Source organism: Meriones unguiculatus, chromosome 10 (genome assembly GCF_030254825.1).
Source record: "Meriones unguiculatus strain TT.TT164.6M chromosome 10, Bangor_MerUng_6.1, whole genome shotgun sequence".
In the NCBI taxonomy this organism is placed as follows: domain Eukaryota; kingdom Metazoa; phylum Chordata; class Mammalia; order Rodentia; family Muridae; genus Meriones; species Meriones unguiculatus.
In genome coordinates this window covers 118553585-118573518 of record NC_083358.1, presented here as the reverse complement: position 1 = coordinate 118573518, position 19934 = coordinate 118553585, and the positions used below count along the sequence as shown (strand labels likewise).

The following is a 19934-nucleotide window of genomic DNA, read 5'->3' as shown; positions in this document are numbered from 1 at the left end:
CGCTGCTGGGCCTGGGTTCTGCACAAAGGCAGGCTGAGCAAGCCAGTAAGCAGCCTCCTCCATGGCCTCTGCATCTGCTCCTGCCTCCAGGTTCCCACTCATCTTCAGTTCCTGTCCTGCCTTCCTTTGTGACACACAGCCACGTGGAAGTCTAAGCCAAATAAATAAACCCTTTCCTCCCCGACTTGCTTTTTGGCCATAGTGTTTGCTGCAGCGATAAAAACCGTAACTGAGGCAGTGGCTCTGAAGAAGAGTGGCGCAGACATTAACCACACGCAGAGAACTTACGCAGGAAGGAATCCTGAATCAGGGGCTGAATTCTGTGGTCTCTCGGCCACAGAGATATCATGACATAGCCATTTGCTTGATTCTTAGCCCTGGCGATTCTTTACAACGTTGAGATTCTTGGTGGCGTTTTAACAGTAACCTTCCAGGCTGATTACATCAGAAGCCGGGGTTGTGTGTGGGGCTCCTTGTTATTTTAACAGGCCAGAACGACTCTCTGTCACCCAGCTAAGTGGGAAGACCACTGCTCTGTGATACACAGAAACTGTTGATTTACCTGTGTTGGCATCACAGACAGCTAATGTTATTTTCTAGGCTTTCAGAGCCTAGGTCCTCAGGGACCATTGTTTCTTTTGGGCTCCTACAGCCTAAGCCAACATCCTTAAGCTGCACCTCACTATTTATGTCAGTACCAACAGGAAAGTAATTTTGCCTAGTGTCTTCTTGCCATGATTATGAAGCCGCGTTTTTCTTAGATCAATGACTCAAAGTTTTATAACTTACAAGTAGTGAAAGTCCGTGTGCTTGGAGGGAGGTTGTGTTGTGGAGTTTCATGACCTGTTGCCTGGTAACAGTACCTAAGAGACTAAGCTTCTCTCTGTGAGCTGTCAGCCTTCGGAAGCTCGGTGGGCCCAGTCAATAGCTTCCTGCTACCAGAGGGGAAGGGCCACTCTGCCATGCCCGGGGCTTAAGGAGCTGCTACTCACAGCCACCCACCCACAGCCATGTCACACTATTACTACTTGGCCCCGGAAGTCCTGCTTCCTTTCAGCCCCCTCACTTCTGAGGAGTTCGACCTAATCAGACGCAAGGCCCGAGAACAGTGGCAGGATGAGACGAAGTGGTCTGCGGCTTCGGTGACAACCTACTCAGGCAGCTACCGGGAAAAACAACTGGACGAGGCCACCTGCAAGCAGCTGGCCCAGAGATTAGGCCAGAAGCAGCTAGAGTGCAAACAGTAAGATTCCCCTGTAATGCGTGCTAGGATGCCAGGATGTATAGCTCTCAAGAGACAGGCCCTGTTAGAGGGGGGTGCTGGAGGGCTGGGAGACCAGAGCTGCCTGCTTCCCTATGTAAATGTCACTTACCTGCTCAGAGTACGGCTCCGACCCAACTGGTATCTAACCGCTTATTACTGGAAGATAGGAGTATCAGTGTTGGACTGACGTAGACATTTTTATTTTGTGGACTTGTTTATTCCTACTTTTAGTGTGTGTGTGTGTGTGTGTGTGAGAGAGAGAGAGAGAGAGAGAGAGAAAGAGAGAGAGAGAGAGAGAGAGAGAGAGAGAGAGAGAGAGAGAGATATCAGTTTTCTCCTATCTGGTGAGTTCCTGGAATCAAACCCTGGTCGCTGGCTCCATCCTCCTGCCCCCTCCCCTCCCCTCTTTAGACATGGCCTCCTGCATCTCCTGCCCCCTCCCCTCTTTATACATGGCCTCCTGCATCTTCCTGCCCCCTCCCCTCTTTAGACATGACCTCCTGCATCTTCCTGCCCCCTCCCCTCTTTAGACATGGCCTCCTGCATCTTCCTGCCCCCTCCCCTCTTTAGACATGGCCTCCTGCATCTTCCTGCCCCCTCCCCTCTTTAGACATGACCTCCTGCATCTTCCTGCCCCCTCCCCTCTTTAGACATGGCCTCCTGCATCTTCCTGCCCCCTCCCCTCTTTAGACATGGCCTCCTGCATCTTCCTGCCCCCTCCCCTCTTTAGACATGGCCTCCTGCATCTCCTGCCTCCTCCCCTCTTTAGACATGGCCTCCTGCATCCCGAGTGTCCTCAGACTCGTTCTGTAGCACAGGGCTTCTACTTCCTCAGCATTCGTACAGGAAACAGGCTGGGCCCTCTCACCCAGCTTACCTGTGTCCTACTGGAGCTCAAACCCAGAGCTTCCTCAAGGCTGGGCAAGCATCCACCAAGTGAACCATGTCCTTGGGTCTAAAATGTAGAGCGTTTGTGTTCTTTCCCCAGCAGGGTTTCTTCTGAGAATTCCCTTTGTTTTCTGTAGTCTTTCGCTTGTGGAAAGCGAGAAAGCCCTCCATGGCTGCACACCAGGGCTTATAGACACCCGAAAGAGCCGAGGCCCAAAGACATTTCCAAGGGTCTACTGGGAAGCCATGCCCTGTCATAGGCCCACAGTCAAAAATTAACTCCAGTTCAGTTCTACGGCTGTAATCACACAGCTCAGGAGAAGGAGGTTCTGTCAGCAGGTCCTGGAAGAGTTTGGTATAGTTAGACCTTCTGGAAAGATCCTAGGAAAGCAAGCTGCCCCATGGCGGAGAATGGAAAGAGGGTGTCCCTGGGCAAAGACTCAGGGAACCACCTGTCTGTCCACACCCCAGGAGGCTACAGGCAGGCGGCTCAGCGCACACGAGAGGAAACTGTAAGTCAGGACTCCGGAAAACTCCAGGGCTAATTATGAAATCTGTCCCTTTGGGTGCTATTTAGGAAATAAACCAAATTCTGGAAACTTCTATGAAAATACATTGGATATTGGTTCTGATTCCTGATGTAGGAATAAATCATGTATGACCCCAATAAATAATAGCTATGGGGCTGGAGCGGGGGTTTAGCTGTCAGCGCTGGCTGCTCTTGCAGAGAACCATCGTTCAGTTGCTGGCACTCCTGTTGGATGGCTCACAAGTACCTGAAGCTCCAGCTCCAGGAGAGATGATACCTTTGGGCTTAGGAGGCACCTACATGCATGTGGGCATCTCTCTCTCTCTCTCTGCCTCTCTCTGTCTCTCTCTCCAAATAAAAATAAAGTTGTAAAAGCTACAGTAGTTACTTAACCTTCCAGGTCTTTCCAAGTCATGCAAATCAAACACATTATCTACAACCCCCCCCCCCCCACACACACACACTTGTTGGAATAGCACTCGAGCTCCTGGCCTGCTCAGTCAGCTTCAGAGCTTCCTTCACCAGTCCGAGGCTGTGGGGAACCCCTTGGCCAGGTGGAAGGACATTTACACATTACTGAGGTCTGCTCTTAAAACACACGGCTCATGCAGCAAAGTTGTTGTTTTTAAATATATTTAATAGACCTTAAAATGCAGGCATGTGACTTGTGGGGAAAATGCACTAATTGTGGTTTTGTTTCTCATTGTGTGGCTCATCCCAGTCGGGGAGCCCTGCCCATGAAAACCACAGAAGGGCGCATGCTTGTGGAGCTTATCTGGGTGTTCCAGGACCCTTAGGCGAGCACACCCTTGCACACCCACTGCCCCACCAGCTCTAAGGGGCGGCGCCAGCTCTTTGGCAGCCAGAGCCCAACTGCAGAGTGCTGGCTGCGTGCTGTGCTGTTTTTGCTTTTAATCTTTCCCTTTACTGATTTTAGTCCAGAGGAGGAATATCTTCTAAAGTCCAACGCAAAAGCTGTTTGGTTAAATTTTTGTGACACTGTAGGAAGCCATTTTCTTATGGAGCAATAAGGTCCATGTAAAGCTTCTACGGTGTGGAAGCACGGCGCGGTCCAGGAACTGGCTTACGGGCAGCGAGGACATCAGAATAAAAATGGCAATGTTCATTTTAAACCTACTAGCCAGGAAAATGCTGACCTACACAGAACACAGTACTGTCCCTCACATTCTTTATCCTGTATTTGCAATGACTTCGTGAACCGCACACACGTGTTCTTAGCCTTAATCGGCAACTTGCCACATTTCACTGTCATCACCAGGAAAGTCTCGATTGAGGAAATCCCTAGATCAGACTGTGGGCAGGTGTGTGAGGACTGGTCTTGATCATTTGCTGCTGTGGGAATGCTCAGCCTACTGTGGACAACACCGCCCTGAGACAGGGCCCTGCGCTACATAAGAAAGCTTGCTGAGCAGGAGCCTGTGAGCGAGCCTGCGAGCCAGCTGGTGACATTCCTCCCGAGTTACGCTCCAGGTCCCTGTTTCTTGACTTCCCTTAATCAAGGTTGGACTGTGACTGAAAGTTAAGTGTGAGATGGGATAAGCCCTTTCCTCCCTTAAGCTGCTTTGGGCAGAGTATTTTATTGCATCAACAAAATGAAATGAGTCTACCATACCAGAAGAAACTTGAGGGAAGCCTCAATCATTTCATTCTGAAGCAGCGTTAGTTCATAAGTTTTATAATGTACATAAAAACTCTACCTGTGTTGGCGAGGGGAGGGCTGAGATTCGTGGTGAGAAACACTTCTACAAAGGTTAGGGTCAATCCAGGTGTCTGCCAAGGTTAAAACGAGGCAACGATTGCATTTTGGAGCCACTAATACAAGCATATAGTGTCACTAGAATTTGTTGTTGTTTTGCAATGGTGGAGTTAAAACCTGGGCCTTGCTCCAATAAACAGATACTTCATGCATGAGCTACAGCCCCAGCCCCTCAAGTACACACTTTGAAGTTTTAGGCTGTGCTCACTCACTAATCAAATATTTAGGTCCTACTATGTTTAAGGTCTTAAGCTAGATACAGTGGATCTAAAAACACACAGTCCTTCAAAGGGCTTATCATCAGGTGAGGGAAAAGCCATCAGGGAAACATGAACCATTAGCGTTTTGAAGGAAACAAAGATATGTCATTTTGGCAAAGCAGGTGACTGTGCCTTGGGAAATGAAACAGTCTTATTTTATCATCTCCAAACCACATTAAGAAATACCTAAGAGCTATTTCCTTAGGAGCATTAAAAATGATATACATCCACACAAAACCAACACCGAAGCTTTTTGATAATTTTCTTCATAGTTGACATACACAAGAAGGAACCAGTAGAGAACTAGGTAAATTAAGCTACATCCATACAATGGAATGTTCTTCTGGATTAAGGGAAAATGTGGTTTCAGGCTGTGAAAAGCTATGGAGGAGCCTTAGATCTGTATTTCTAAATTGAAGAAGTATGAAGTTACATATTGTATGTTGCAAACATGTAACTTCCAAAAAGCAAATGCATACAGTGGATAGATCAGTGTTTCCAGAGAATGGGCCAGAGTCAAGCAGATGAAACACACTGAGGTTTTAGGTCTGTGAACTTGTTATGCGTAATGCCATAATGGCGAACACAGGGCATTAACTATTTGGCAAAACCCATAGCACTTCATAGCATAAAGAGTCAACTTTATGCAAATTAAGAAAACATTTGGGAGCTTGGGAAAGCTGAGAGCAGAATGAAGAACTGAAGAAAGGATCTGAATAGATTATGAATGTGTGAGATGAGCTCACTGGGTCTGCGACTGAAGGCTCATCTCAGGAACTTTGGACGTTGGGGTTGTAAAGATTAAGGAGCTGTGCATAGGCACAGTTTTGTGACTGGCAAAGCTGTCTCCCACTGGGTTTGAACAATCCTGAAACCACTCTACATCTACGCTAGAACTGGTGGGTGCTGGGAGCCAAGCTGTCTTCTGGAATGGGAAGCAAATGATAAGGAGCAGGCTCTAGAAATGACCTCTGCCACAATAACCAAAATTAGATAATGACATGTACAAATAGTTAGATGCATATGTCTATACACAGGTACTGTAGATTTCCTTGTTCTTTGGAGAAAAAAAAGAAGACCGCTTAATCCATGTCAGTGTAAACCTTTTACAAAAAGGCCTTGAAGCATTGCAGGCGTATCAGGTGCCCTGATTTTGGTCCCTGCTAAGTTTTCTCCAGCACAAAGGAATCGGAGTCAGTTAGAGAAATGCTGATTGTCAGGCTCCGCCAGGTGGTAGATGCAATGGGCATGGCGCTATAGTGCCAGAAAAATGTTAAAATGCCAAGAAGAGAAACAGAGAGGGTGGGGACAAGTGAAACTTCCAGATGGAATACATTGAAGAAAGCTGGAAGATACTGAGGAAAAACAAATACTACTGCAATATATCCCCAAGTACCAGGGGCTGGAGAGGTGGCTCAGAGGTTAAGAGCACTGGCTGCTCTTCCAGATGACTTGAGTTCAATCCCCAGCAGCCACATGGTGGCTCATAACCCGAAGTACCAAACAAACATCTGCAAATCCGTACTCAAATAAACAAATAATCGAAGAAATATGTCCCTGGGAAAGGACAGATTACCCATTCAGAAAGAGTGTCACATACATTGTGTAGCTGCTTTCTGAGGAGATGAGGGTGAGTCACCACTTCTTTGTGTGCCGTGTGGATAATTACTCTCCCCAAGTGGATGTGGAAAACTAAAAGAGAAACTTTACAAAGAAGAAACCTGGCAAACATGATCTCATTATTTTGGACCAGCTGACCAAGGTTAACGTCAACAATGAGAAGTCACGTTGTAATCTGTATCACCGCTACGATGTGGTATGAGACTGACAGTCGACTTTTATTTTCTTCGAAACCAAAACACATTACCTTCTTGTAATTGTGAAGAGAATATGTCCAATTCAAGGACATCTCACAAATCAACTAACCAACAGCTCTCACTGATGCCAAGGTCATGAAAAAGGAAGAGTCTAAAACTGCCACTGTTATGACAAACATAAGGGGATGATGGCTATTGAATGCTCTGAGGCATCCTACATGGGACCCTGAAACAGAGACAATTAAGGACAATTCAGGAAATGAGAGTCAGGCAGAGATACTGTTCAGTCGTGTGTCAGTCCTGGCTCGTTAACACCAGGAATACACTGCAGGAATGAGTGATGGTGACAGCTGGATGTGGGTATGTGGTCCCTCCCTGTGTGGTCTTTTACAATAGCTTTGGTAATCTAAACACGTTCCAATGCTGGATGGAGTGACTTACAAGTGTAATCCTGGCACTGGGGAGGCCGAGGCTACCGGGGCTACAGAGCAGTTCAAAGCTGACCGGGATTAAGTAGCAACAAGTAAGCAGATAGATAGATAGATAGATAGATAGATAGATAGATAGATAGATAGATAGATAGATGGATAATGCAGACATAAAATGTGTTCTAAAATTAACTTCTGAAACAAGTGATGCTCTACCAGTGAGAGGAAACAAAAGACAAGAGAGCAGACGAAGCTTTGCTTGCAGATTGTATGATAATTGGAGGAAATTCAGAGTGTCAACAGCAGAAACAATGAAAAGCTCCTGGAAGAAAGAGAGAACAGAAGCTGGTGAGCACAGCCCAATGCAAATGGCTTCGGATGCAGCAGTTGCCGCCGTTCTTGCTTGTCTGTATCTGAACAGGAAGACTGGCATTGAAGTTAAAAGCTTACCACTTACCTTAGCAGCCCCCTAACGTGAGATCCGAACTAAAATTCTGATGCAAGGAGTCATAGCATAACCAACTAAGGATACTCCCTGTTCATGGTTAAGAAGACTTAATAGCATCAAAATGTTCTTCCCAACTCAGCACGTGCCCTGACAAAAGCAACAGGGAGGAGACATGGCTCAGGAGTCCAACTTACTCTCTATCACTATGGGAAAGTCCGGGCAGGAGGATTTGACGCAGCTAGTCACAGCCAGAGTTGAGCGCAGAGGGAGAAGAAAGGCGTGTTGCTTAGCAGGGCTCCGTCTTCTCTCTACATAGTCCAGGATCGCCAAGCCTGGGGAATGGTAATGCCTTCAGTGGGCACAGCCACCACACAGTGCCACGCAGCCATGCCGACGGGCCCACCCGATTCAGACAGCCCCTCAGTGAGACTCTCTTCCAGACGACTCTAAACTACGTCACATTGACAAAACTAACCATCACAAGATGTGAGCTCAGTGAAACCCCAATTAAAGTCCCAGCAAGTTATTTTGTGAGCACCCCCAAAACGGAATCCAGCATTTATATGGAGACACAAAACAGTGATAGTCAACGGCCACATAACAACCTGTACAGGATTAGGTTGGAGACCTAATGCTATTTGTCTGTGAGATCTGCTGTAACAGTACAGTGCATGGTGCTAGTGAAAGGCCAGACAAACAGATGCTTGGGACAGAGCAGAGCCCAGAGATAAGTGCTCATAAAGTGTTACTTGTTAATCTTTGGCAAACAAGCAAAGACAGCATTTCAAAGAATTTTAGAACAAATGGACACATGTGTAGAGCAGGGCAATCTAGACAGAGAGAAAAATTAACCCCAAATGGATAATGCTCTAAATGTAAAACGCAAAACTATAAAACACTCAGGAGACTAAAGCCTAGATGGCCTTGAGATTTGGAGGGTACAAAATCAATAACTGGTAAAATTAGACTTCATTAAAAATTTTTGATTTTTTTGAGATTATAATATAGTTACATCATTTCTCCCTTTCTGCCCTCTGAAACTTCCCATACATTCCTCCTTGTTCTTTTGAAGTTTGAGACCTCTTTTTTATTCGTTGTTTTATGCACACATACACACACTCCTTAGATACCTATGTAGAACCTGCCTGGTATATACATACATACATACATGTGCACTTGACTGTGTCTGTAAACACATATGTACGTTTTCAGGGCTGACCATTTGGTACTGGATACTGAATTGATGGACTCTGACCTGTGGAGGGCAATTTCTCCCACTCTCGGCATTCCTTAGTTGCCTGTGGTTCTTTGTGTCCGGTTGAATCATCCTGGGCTTCTCCCCCACCCCTAACCCCCTGACCTCTCTCCTCTGGTTCAGATTAGCATGTCTGTTATTGTTCTTGTTCAGCTCATATTCAGACATCATGTTGGTGAGATTTTCTAGGTGTAGCTTCTGATATTCCTGAGGGACACCTTCTCACAGCTCTGTCCCTGTCGCTCTGTTACCCCAGCCCCTGCAACCTTTCTGCCCCTCCTCTTAAGCCTGAGGTATAGGAGTGGTAGTGTGGATGTATCCGCTGAGACTGGGCCCCGCAACGCTGTACTTTGATTGGCTGTAGTTTTCTGTGATGCTCTCTGTTGAAAAAAGATGTTTCCCTGATGTGGGGTGAGGACTTCCCTTCTCTGTGGGTATAAGGACAGTATTGAGTGCAGTCACTGCCCGTAGTGGTTTAGCAAAGTGCTGGCTGTAGGTTCTCATCTAGGATCCATGGCGTAGCCCTGAGAAGTTGGCGAGGTTTCCAGTACCAGACATGATCTATCTCTTGTTCAGTTGGTCTTCAGTCCAATCGGAGAGCGATCGGTTACTACCAAGGTATGTGTGCCATTATCGCACGGTTGGTGTTATTGTGGCGTTCAAGTTCATTAAAAGTTTAACATTCTCTGAAGAATACAATGTCAAGAGAGTGAGAAAACAAGCCATGAACAGGGAGATACTGTTTGAAAAAGATCTGTCCTGGTAGGTCTTCTAAGTGATATATCCAAAATTTAGAAAGAATTCTTAAAGTGTAATAACGATAAACTATTCAGTTTAAAAATGCACGTAAGACTAACAGATACCTCATCAAAGAAGATGCACACCTGGCAAATAAGAATGTGTTCACGTCTCTGTTATCAAGGAAGCAGAATTAAAACGATAATGGAATTCCACCACATACCTCTTAGAGCAACCGAAATCTGGAGAAATGGCCCCAGTTAATAGCACTTGGCGTACCGTCATGAGAACCAGTGTTCCAATCCCATCTAGCAAACTGTATGTATGTATGTATGTATATATGTACGTACGTACATATGCACGTTTCTGGGGCAGGTGGAGATAGGAGGATCTCCGAGGCTTGCTGGCACCTACCCTAGCTGAGAAAGTGCAGCCGCAGGTTCAGGGAGAGAGCCTGCCTCACAGTGGAGAATGATGGAATAGGAGCCTCTTCTGGGCCTAGTGTGCACAGACGTGAGCACCCACCCACACACTCACACAATCACCCACAGACAGAAATAATTTAAAAAAATCACCCAAATCCAATGATGATGCTGAGCACGGGCAGCCGGAACTCTCATCCATGAAAACACAAAACAGCACAACCGCCTGGAAGACGATTTGGCAATTACTGGAAACCAAACGATATTTTTTTATTGTAGCATTTAGCAACTGCACTATTTGGTATTAATCCAAAGGAATTGGAAATGTATGTCCATATAAAAACCTTACAAATTACAAACCTTACAAAAACCATACAAATTCTTTATGGTAGTTTTATTTATAACTACCTAAAAATTGGAAGGAACTAAGTTGTCTTCCCAGAGGTCAGTGGGTAAACGGTGACACACACATACAACAGAATATTACTCAGTAATGAAAAGCAATGAACTCTCGAGCCATGAAAAGACATGAAGAAATGTATGATACCACTAAATGAAAACAATCTGAAAAGTCTGGGTACTCTGTATGGCTAAGTAAATGTTTGGAAGAGACAAGGAAAAAACTGTACAGGTGGTAAACATATAAGTGAATTCAGCAGCTTGGTTGAAAGGAGTGGACAAAGATTTGGCGCACAGAGGCTATTTCAGGACAGCGAGATATTACATGTGATGCTGTTAGGAAGGATGTGAACATTGCACAGCTGCCCAAACCTGTGTTCACACCCCTATGGGCTTTGGATAACTCCCAGTGTCAGTTCTAACAAATAAGCAGCTCTAGTGAGGAATTCTGGGTTATTGGGGAAACTGTGAATGTGCTAGAGAGCAGCTGCCTCGGCTTCGCTTCTTAGTGCTGTGAATAAATGCTCTGACTGAAGCATGTGAAGAGAGGGAGGCGCCGCTCCGGCTCACTGTCAGGCGGCCGCTGGTCACAGCGCATTCATGAACAGTAAGCAGAGAGGAGTGAATGCATGCTGTTGCTCAGTCCCCGTCCTCCGGTCACCCAGTTCAGGATCGCAGCCAAGGCATGGTGTCACCCAGGTGGGTGGGTCAGCCCACTTCAGTTACGATACCCCCACACACACAGACATGCTCAGAGGCTCATCATCCAAGCAATTCTAGAGTCCGTCAAGTAGAGAGTCACACCAACCACCACAGGAGTTACCCGGGAAATGTACACACCGTCGGCTCTTACTTTGACTCTGACGGTGTGCTTTCTTAAAAAGCAAAGTCTAAAACAATTATGTATATAGGAAGGAAGGAAGGAAAGAAGGGAGGAGGAAGGAAGAAAAAGAAGTGGGGACGAGGACATCCACTCCCATCATGCCCAAGCACTCCCATCACTCATGTCTGCTCCATTCACTCCTGTCCATCCCCGTTCACTTCTGTCACTTCTACTCTTCTCACCACACTCATCGCTCCCTGACACGCCCATCGCTCCCACATACTTTCATCACTCCTGTCCACTCCTGTGCAGAATACTATAAATCACTGAGAGAAAACAGCTTGTAAGTAGATGAAGAGATAGACCATTTTCGTGGGTTGGAGGACTGAACCTTGCAAAGCAGTGTCGTTTCCCTGAATTTGTAGATATCATGCAACTCTATTAGCTTCTTCAGTTTAGAGCTCGACAAGGTGATTCTAACGGTTGCCTGAGAAGAAAAGGTGCTGTGGAGACAGCCAACACATTCTTAGCAGAGTCACATACAGGGCCCTGTTTCACAAATAGCAAGCTTCACTGTAGCTTGTATATTAAAGCCATAAAAATAAAGCCATAAAGCCAGTAGATCAGAGTACGACACAGAGAGCGATCAACAGGTCAATGGAATGGAAGAAAGCAGGGGCAGAGAGACGGCTCAGCACTTAAGAGCATGTGCTGCTCTTTCAGAGGACCTGAGTCCAGTTCCCAGTCTGAACTGCCTGAAACAGTGACTCCAGAGAACCCCACAGTCTCCCTCGGCAGGCACCGCATGCAGAGAATCTCACACTCACGCCGTCTCCCCCTCCACAGGCACCACAGTCACACATACAAACCCACACTCATACATGCATACACGGGATTTAAATAAACGTAAACCTTAACAAGGGAGTACAGAACAAAGAGCAGAAACAAATTCACGCCTGTAACAGGTGAGTGGCATATAGAAGAGGTGTCAGAGAAAGGCCGTGTTCCCAGCTCTAGCTAGTGAGTTATAGGCCTGCTAACAGTGAAATACTCGGTGTCAATGTGGAGGCTATCTTGACGGCCTTGGGGATTGGCGAAGGTTGCTGTTTTAGAGAGAGATCTTTAATATTTTGTTATTTTATGTGTACGTGCGTGATGGCACAGGAGGTGGGGCATGTGTGTGTGTGGAGACCAGATGACAATTTTGTGGAGTCCATTCTTTCTTTCCATGTTTATATAGATTCCAGGAACCTAATTCAGGTTGTCAGTTTACTTACCAGCAAGCACCTTTACCTGCTGAGACACCAGCCCTGGAAAAAATTTCTTAAACAGACACAAAGCACAGACCCCAAGGAAAAAGTTAGATAACTTGGATATTTTAAAATTATATAGTCTGTCTAACCAGTGTACCACTTAGCATATACAAGACAGGCTTCAAAAGCATGACGTTTTAAACTCAGAGTTCCGCAAAGGACTCATAACTATCTTATACACAGGATGGAGATTAAAATGATAATTCACTTTCCTCCCCAAACCCAGAAATGTTATAACTTAAAAGAGCATCGTTGCTGAGTATCGGTAAAGATGTGCACAGGAGAGAGCTCTCATGCACATCTTGCAGGAAGGCACACTGGTGTGGATCCTTGAAAAGGCAGCTTGGTCTCAGCTAGCACTGATGCTGGAGTACCCAGCAATTCTACTCCAAAGCGTCCGCCATCTGAAATGCCTTTCCACTTGTATGCCAAGAGACATGTGTAAACATATTCTTAGAGTATTGTTCATAATAGGAAAAAAAAAACCTGAACACAGGAAAAATACAGAATAAATTCCATAGCTGCTTCTCAGCCTCCCCAGGGACTGTTTCTAGGGACCCTGAAGGTACCAAAACCTGAGGGTGTCCAAATTTCCCCTTCTGTCTTAGCCATGTTCTCCTGCTGTGAAGAGACCCCATGACCTTGGCAACTCTTAAATGGAAAGCTGTAATTGGAGCTTGCCTACGGTTTCAGAGGTTTGCTCTGTCATCGCCATGTGGCATGCAGGCGGACGTGGAGCTGGGGGAGCTGAGAGTTCTACCTTCACATCCACAGGCCGCAGGAGGAAGAGCCGCTGGGCATGGGGCCTGCCTTTGGCTTTTGAAAACCTCAAAGAAGTACTCCAGTGACAGTTCCTCCAACACGGCCACATTTTCTAACAGTGCCCCTCCCTGGTGACCAAACGCTCCAATCTATGAGCCTATGGAGGCTGTTCCCAGTCAAACGGCCACACTTCGGTCCCTGGCTTGAAGCCAATCGCAATGCAAATTTTCATTCAGTCTAACTTCAAGTGTCCATCATCTGTAGCAATCTCAACACTGTTTAGAAAAGCTCAAAGTCTCTTCCGAGATTCTTAACTGCAGGCCCCTGTAAAGTCAAAATCGGAAACCAGATCACATACTTCCAACATACAATGGCACAGATATTCATTACTGTTCCAAAAAGGAAGAAGGGACGCATAATGCGGAAATATTGGACCAAAACAAGACCAAAAACCAGCTGGGCAAGCTCCAACCCAGTATCTTCATGTCTGATGTCAAAGTTCTCTGCAGATCCCTGACTCCTTTCAGCTTTGTTGACTGCAGCACGCTTCTCTCTCTTGCTCTGTCTCTACTCCCTGTCCGAAGCTCTTCTCAGCAAGCATCCCATGGCTCTGGCACCCCCAATATCTTGAAGTCTCCAAGGCAAACCAGGTTGCACCTTGACAGTTTCAAGAAAAGGCCTCTCTGGGCTTCCGTGTGTGGAGACACCCCTGCCACGCCCGGCCTCAGCAGCTGACATAGATGCAGAGGGAGATTCCACAGCCCCTTCCTTCTGTCCTTGACTCCAAAGCCAGAGCCTCATGGCTGAAGCTGTGAGCGGTGCTGCTTGCAGGCATGTCCCCACTGTTCCGTTCACAGCGCATCAGCCTTCTGTTTGTGGTGGTCTCTTTCACTGCCTAAGCTTGTTTTCAATTCCTTTTCACAGTGGGGAAGTTGGGGGGGTCCTGTGCTGTGGGCAGCACTCCCTTCATCCATTCAGCATCGGGATTTTCTTTAAGCTGTTCACCTCCTTGAGCACAGGACTGAGACCTGTTACACTTACTGGTACCCTTTGTCCTCACACTGTGCACCTGTGTTTTTCCTTGCTGAGCTTGCTCCTTTTCATTATAGATCTGCAGGGGGGGAATCCGTATCCCATAGTTCCAATGACATGATTAAAATTGTTATGTGTATGAGTATTTTGACTACATATATGTGTATTACCTGTGTACCTAGTACATGCAGAGGTCAGAAGAGGCCACTGAATCACCTGGGACCGAGATTACAGATGGTTTTAGCTGCCATGTTGGTGCTAGGAATCGAACCTGAGTCCCCTGGAAGAGCACCCAGTGCTCTATAGCTAAGTCATTTCTCCATCCCTCTAGACAATATTTTTAAAACTAAACAAACCACAACATTTGGTGATTTTTTAATTTTTATTTTTTATATTAATCACAGGTACTTTGCATCCCAGCTGTGCCCTCTCCCTCATTCCCTCCCATTTCCACCCTACCTCCCTCATCTCCTCCCTGCACCTCTCCAAGTCCACTGATAGGGAGGTCCTCCTCCCCTTCCATCTGACCCTAGTTTATCAGGTCTCATCAGGACTGGCTGCCATGTCCTCCTCTGTGGCCTAGCAAGGCTGCTCCTCCCTCGGGGAAGGTGGGGGTTGTCAAAGAGCCAGCCACTGAATTCATGTCAGAGACAGTCTCTCTTCCCCTTACTAGGGAACCCACTTGGACACTGAGCTACCATGGGCTACATCTGAGCAAGGGTTCTAGGTTATATCCATGCACGGTCCTTGGTTGGAGAAACAGTCTCATAAAAGACCCCTGTGCCCTGATATATATATATATATATATATATATATATATATATATATATATATATATATAAAAGTGGTATAATATAAAAAGGAAAGCAAAGGGGTGATTCCTACAGAGGTCCAGGACACTGGCTTCTTGTCTGTTTGTCCACCCCAAAGCTACTGAGAGAAAAATCAGTGGGTGCTGAGTCAGAAACTGACGTGAAGAATGGCCTGAGATGATTCTGTTGCTGTCATGTGGTAGAAGAAAGATGTGGCTGGGCTCCCAGCCCCTGTCTGTGGGGTGAACGGCTTGCCTGTGATCTGAATGCAGGGACAGTAGGAACGTTTCGGGTCCCTCTGTGTCGATTTCAACTCCACTCTACATCTTCTTCACCAGAGTTCCAGGTGTCTGGGTTTTGAGACTCTCCTTTAAAGGACCTGAGTTAGTTGTGCATTCTGGGAATCAATTTGTTCATTCTAAGCAGAATCCTCATCTCTCCTTCTAAGGAATCCTGAGTTCAGGGAAACTGAGTTACAGATGTGGTTCAAAGGATAGACACAGCATCTGTGAGTCCCCGCACTACCCCACTGCCGTTGACTTTTATTTGGAAACCAATGTAATTACTGTAATCTTTCTTATTCCGTGCATAGCACTTATCTTATTTTGAAAGCAGCTCCCTGGAGAAACACTCATAAATCCTGCTGAAGTAATTATGAACTTAATGTTTGAGCTTTGCATGCAGAGACGAAAATGTTACCCTTTTATGACAAATCAGAGCACAAACAAATCCCCAAAGACTGTGCAAAATTTCAGCTTGGGTTGATTTAATGGGAATATGAGGTGAGGGTGGGAGTATGGGAAGAGAAGAGACGTAACAGAGCCTCGAACCGAATGAAGCCTAAATCTGTGGGCTCTTTGCGATTGGCGAGCAGCACGTGTGTAACTCGTTTCTCCCTCCGGCTTTTAGGATACTATTGCCCAACAGCTTTGGCGACAGCACGCTCTCCTCCCAGGCTGCCCCCCTGAAGGCCGCAGATGGCAAAGGTCAGTGGTCAGCCCCTCCACTCAGCCCTTCGGACCCTTCTCCCCTGCTTAGCTGAGGTAGGCCAGGAGTACAAACTGTGTGCTAAGTCACGCAACAGGCTGCTTTGATGAGGATTCACGTTGCGATGACGCGAATCCATGCTTTCCCTCAGCCGGTGTGTGTCTGTCTTTGCGTGTGGTGTCTGAATAGGGCTGGCTCCCTTAGCTTCTTCTGTCTGAGCGCTCGGCCCACAGGGAGTGGCACTATCAGAAGCTGTGGCGTCACCGTGCGGGTGGGCTTTGAGGTCGCCTACCTTCGAGCTACACCCAGCGTGACACACAGTCTCCTTCTGCTGCCTGTGGGTCAAGATGCAGCGCTCTTAGCTCTGTTTTCAGCACCACGTCTGCCTGCATGCTGGCAACACTAGGCTAAACCTCTGGACCATAAGCCGGCCCCAATCAAATGTTTTCCTTTATAAGAGTTGCTGTGGTCATGGTGTCTCTTCACGGCAATAAAACCCTAACTAAGACAGTGTGTGTGTGTGTCTGTGTATAGGGTGTATGTCAGCGTGTGTCAAGTATGTGTTGTGTTAGGTGTGTGTGCACTGGGTACGTATATATGGTGTGCATGTGTGTGTATGTGTGAGTCTGTGTATGTATGGTGTATTGTGTGCATGTGTGTGGTGTGTACCTGTGTGTTTGGTGTGGACAGCAAGCATGTGTGCATAGCCCTGGCACCTCCTCCCTCTGTGCATTTTGTATCTGTGGGGCACACACAGGGATGGCTCTGAGGAAAGCTGACATGCCTGTGGGTCAGCTGAGGTGGTCAGCAGCTCCTGAGCTGACCTGCAGGAGACCTCCTGAAGCAGGAGGCGGGATCCAAGCTTAGTTGCTGAGCTCTGGGCTCTGGATGCTTCGAGTTCTCGCCTCTGCTTCTTGGCTCTGACCTCTGTCAGTATGCAGCGCTCTGATCACCCCGGATTCTGAGTAGACTCAGGAAGAACTAAGGCTTCTGGGTGGCATCTAGCGTGGTAGGAGGAGCCAGAGGCTCACTCATCGCCCTCGCCCTCCCCTCCTCACAAGGAAACACAAGGCTGAGATCTTCCTCGGCTCTGAGCTCACTGTCTTGGCTGTGACAGAGGGTGCATGAAATGGTGCTTTCTGGACCATCAGTGAATGCGTCTGCTGTTGAGTCTTTTACTTCTGTGATGTGCTAGAAATTTCCCTCTGGGTGTCTGGACTCCCACAAAGGCCTTCTCGTCTGTGGTTGCAATCCATGCTTTTACATCAAGCTTTGCTAGAATGTAATGGCAGAAAAATCCCATTCTGCCATCTTCCTGCCTCTTTTCCACTCGCAGATTCTTAATTGTGACCCGTATCACTTCCATTAGCCTAAAAAGGCAATCTCTCTCTCACAGGAAAGTCCGAGTGTTCCACTCGGGAGATACCGCTTGTAAAAGTGACAGTTGCGCTAAGGTATTTCCCCTTCCTCCATATTAGTCCTAGAGTGTGCCTTCCAGCAGGGCCTGGCACACGCTGCCGGAGTGTTAGTATTCTGAGCAGCGCTGGGTATGCCGGGCTCAGACCAAGGGCCGAGGCTGGGCACCACCCGCTGCTCAGCACTGGTGGCTAGTGTCGACTTTACTTTAGCCTTTTGAAATTAGCACCAGATGCTATAATGATACATTGTACATTATTATTATATAATAACACATTAAACCCCAGCTCCAGCTCTTCCACACAATCGAAGAACAGCTTCCTTCATATGCGGGCCAAAATGTTGTTCTGTGGGCTGGCTGTCCACGCGGTGTTTCAGGGGTACAGACTTTGTTCCTCTTGGGGCGTCATTATCCCTTGGCATTCCAGTCCTTTGTCTCTACCTGCAGGTGAGGAGCGAGCGGTAAGGAGGGCACACTCTTCCATCCCTTCAGCCCAGAATGGCACGGCTTCCTCACATTTAGTGTGAGAACAGAGAGCTCAGACTGTTGTTTTAAAAAACGAAAATCCCAACCATTCCATTCTACCAATAGAGACTCAGGAGCCAGGTCCTGGGGTGAAAACCTGCTGCTCAGAGAGGCAGAGAAAGCACCCAGCTGACCTTCCTTCTCAGCTCACATTCTGATGGCAAAAGCCCAAAGGACTCACGAGCTCAGCTGACAGCCCAGAAGGAAAAGGCCAAAGGCTTGCTAGCTCAAAGCCCTCAAAGTCCAAGAAGCCAGAGAGCCAGAGAGCTGGAGCTCAAGCTCTAGAGGGGCAAACACCTCTTCTCTTTCTCCATGCTGTCAAATACCCCTCAACTCAAAGTCCCTCGCTCTTTAATCCCTGTCAGCTGGTTTCTCGCTCTGCCTCTTGACCTAGGGTAAGCTTTATTAAATCCAGTGTACAGAAATTTCTTAGATTAAAGGTGTGTGATAGGGCTCAACCACACCAAACAAGAAACAGGGTTTTACAGTTCACAATTTTGGGGTTCACAATAGGATAAAATAGTCTGTAACATTAGACACTGTTTCTCCGACTGGTCAGCTGCACCCTGGCAACAGCTGTACCCTGGAGAAGGGGACAGCTGACCATCCTGCCACCAAGACTGATTCTGAGGAGGAAACAGAGATTGTTCCACATAATGGCCATCTCTCAGAGACGGGTCTCTGGAGAGTTAATAAGACTGGTTATTGTAATCACAAACGGCATTTGAACCACACCGTAACACATTCGGGTATTCTTCCCATCTGATGAGCTGTTCCAGTGGTAGTGCCCTAATGGGGAGAGCTGGGCGGTGGAGAGTCGCTCTCTCTGCAGCCTGCGGGCGTTTGCTCACTGACGAGACAAAGGTCTTCAGTGTTCTCATTGGGTGGTTCTGCTGTTTTGCTCTTTTCCTAATCAGACGTGGCTTTATGAGAAGTTTGAGGTGGAGTTCAGTGTTCCTCTGTGGCTCACTGATGCACATGATAGGAAAGGTAGCCATTCCCATCATGGATAAAATCAGGCAAAACTTTGCTCCTTTTGCTCTAGAGAGCAAAATAGCTGAGGCACACTATGCAGCTTAAAGGCAGGTCGGAACTCACGTAGGTGAGATGAAGCGGTCAGCTCATTCGCAGCACGGTTCTCAGCCTGCGGTTCAGGGCCGCTTTGAGGGTCACGCGACACACCAGGGCAACATCTCACATATCCTGCATGTCAGGCTTTTACATTACCATTCGAAACAGTGGCAAAGTCGGTTATGAAGCAACACTGAAAATAACCTTATGCAGAGGGTCACCGGAGCGGAGGAACTGTACCACCGCACCTTGGGAAGGCGGAGAGCCACTGGCTTACAGGGCAGTAAGGTGGAGCGCCTCCGGCCTGAGCAGCATGGCACAGCCATTCACGGGGCTGCTTAGACAGCGGTGAGCCCCGTGGTGCCCTGTGGCCTGAAGGCTGTTGTGCAGGTCCTCTGCTGCTGACCAGCACATGAGGTGTGGTTGTGCTTCCCATCTCTCTCCCACCTCTTCTGCAAGGTCTTATGTCGCCCAAGCTGACCTCAAACTATGTAGCTAAATCCTCCTGTGCTGGGATTATAGGCCTGCAGCATTGTGCCAGCTTCACGCAGTGCTGGGCTCCAGCCTCGAGGTCTGTGCCCTCCAGTCAAGTACTCTACCACGTGAGCTCCATCCCCAGCCCAGAACAACTGCTTCTTGTGTGCATTTGCTTCTGTGTGTGTGTGTGTGTGTGTGTGTGTGGATGGATGTGTGTGTGTATGGGTGTGTGTGTGTGTGTGTATGGGTGTGTGTGCATTTGCTTCTGTGTGTGTGTGTGTGTGTGTGTGTGTGTGTGTATGGATGGATGTGTGTGTGTATGGGTGTGTGTGTGTGTGTATGGGTGTGTGTGTGTATGGGGGTGTGTGAGTGTATGGGTGTGTGGATGGATGTGTGTGTGTGTATGGGTGTGTGTGTGTGTGTGTGTGTGTGTGTATGTATATGAGTGTGTGTGTATGGGTGTGTATGTGTGCATGCAAGCATGTGTATG

The 19934-nt window shown here is 47.3% G+C and overlaps 1 protein-coding gene across 1 annotated transcript in view; it reads left to right on the top strand.

Moving 5' to 3' along the window:
- Positions 1 to 879: 879 nt before the first annotated feature.
- Positions 880 to 19934, top strand: part of C10H4orf51 (chromosome 10 C4orf51 homolog) — a 34640-nt gene continuing 15585 nt past the window's right edge. Inside the window, exons 1-2 of the mRNA XM_060393320.1 lie at positions 880 to 1243; positions 15877 to 15953. Coding sequence (XP_060249303.1) covers positions 1011 to 1243; positions 15877 to 15953 — 310 coding nt within the window. The 5' untranslated portion in view covers positions 880 to 1010. The remainder of the gene's footprint in view (positions 1244 to 15876; positions 15954 to 19934) is intronic.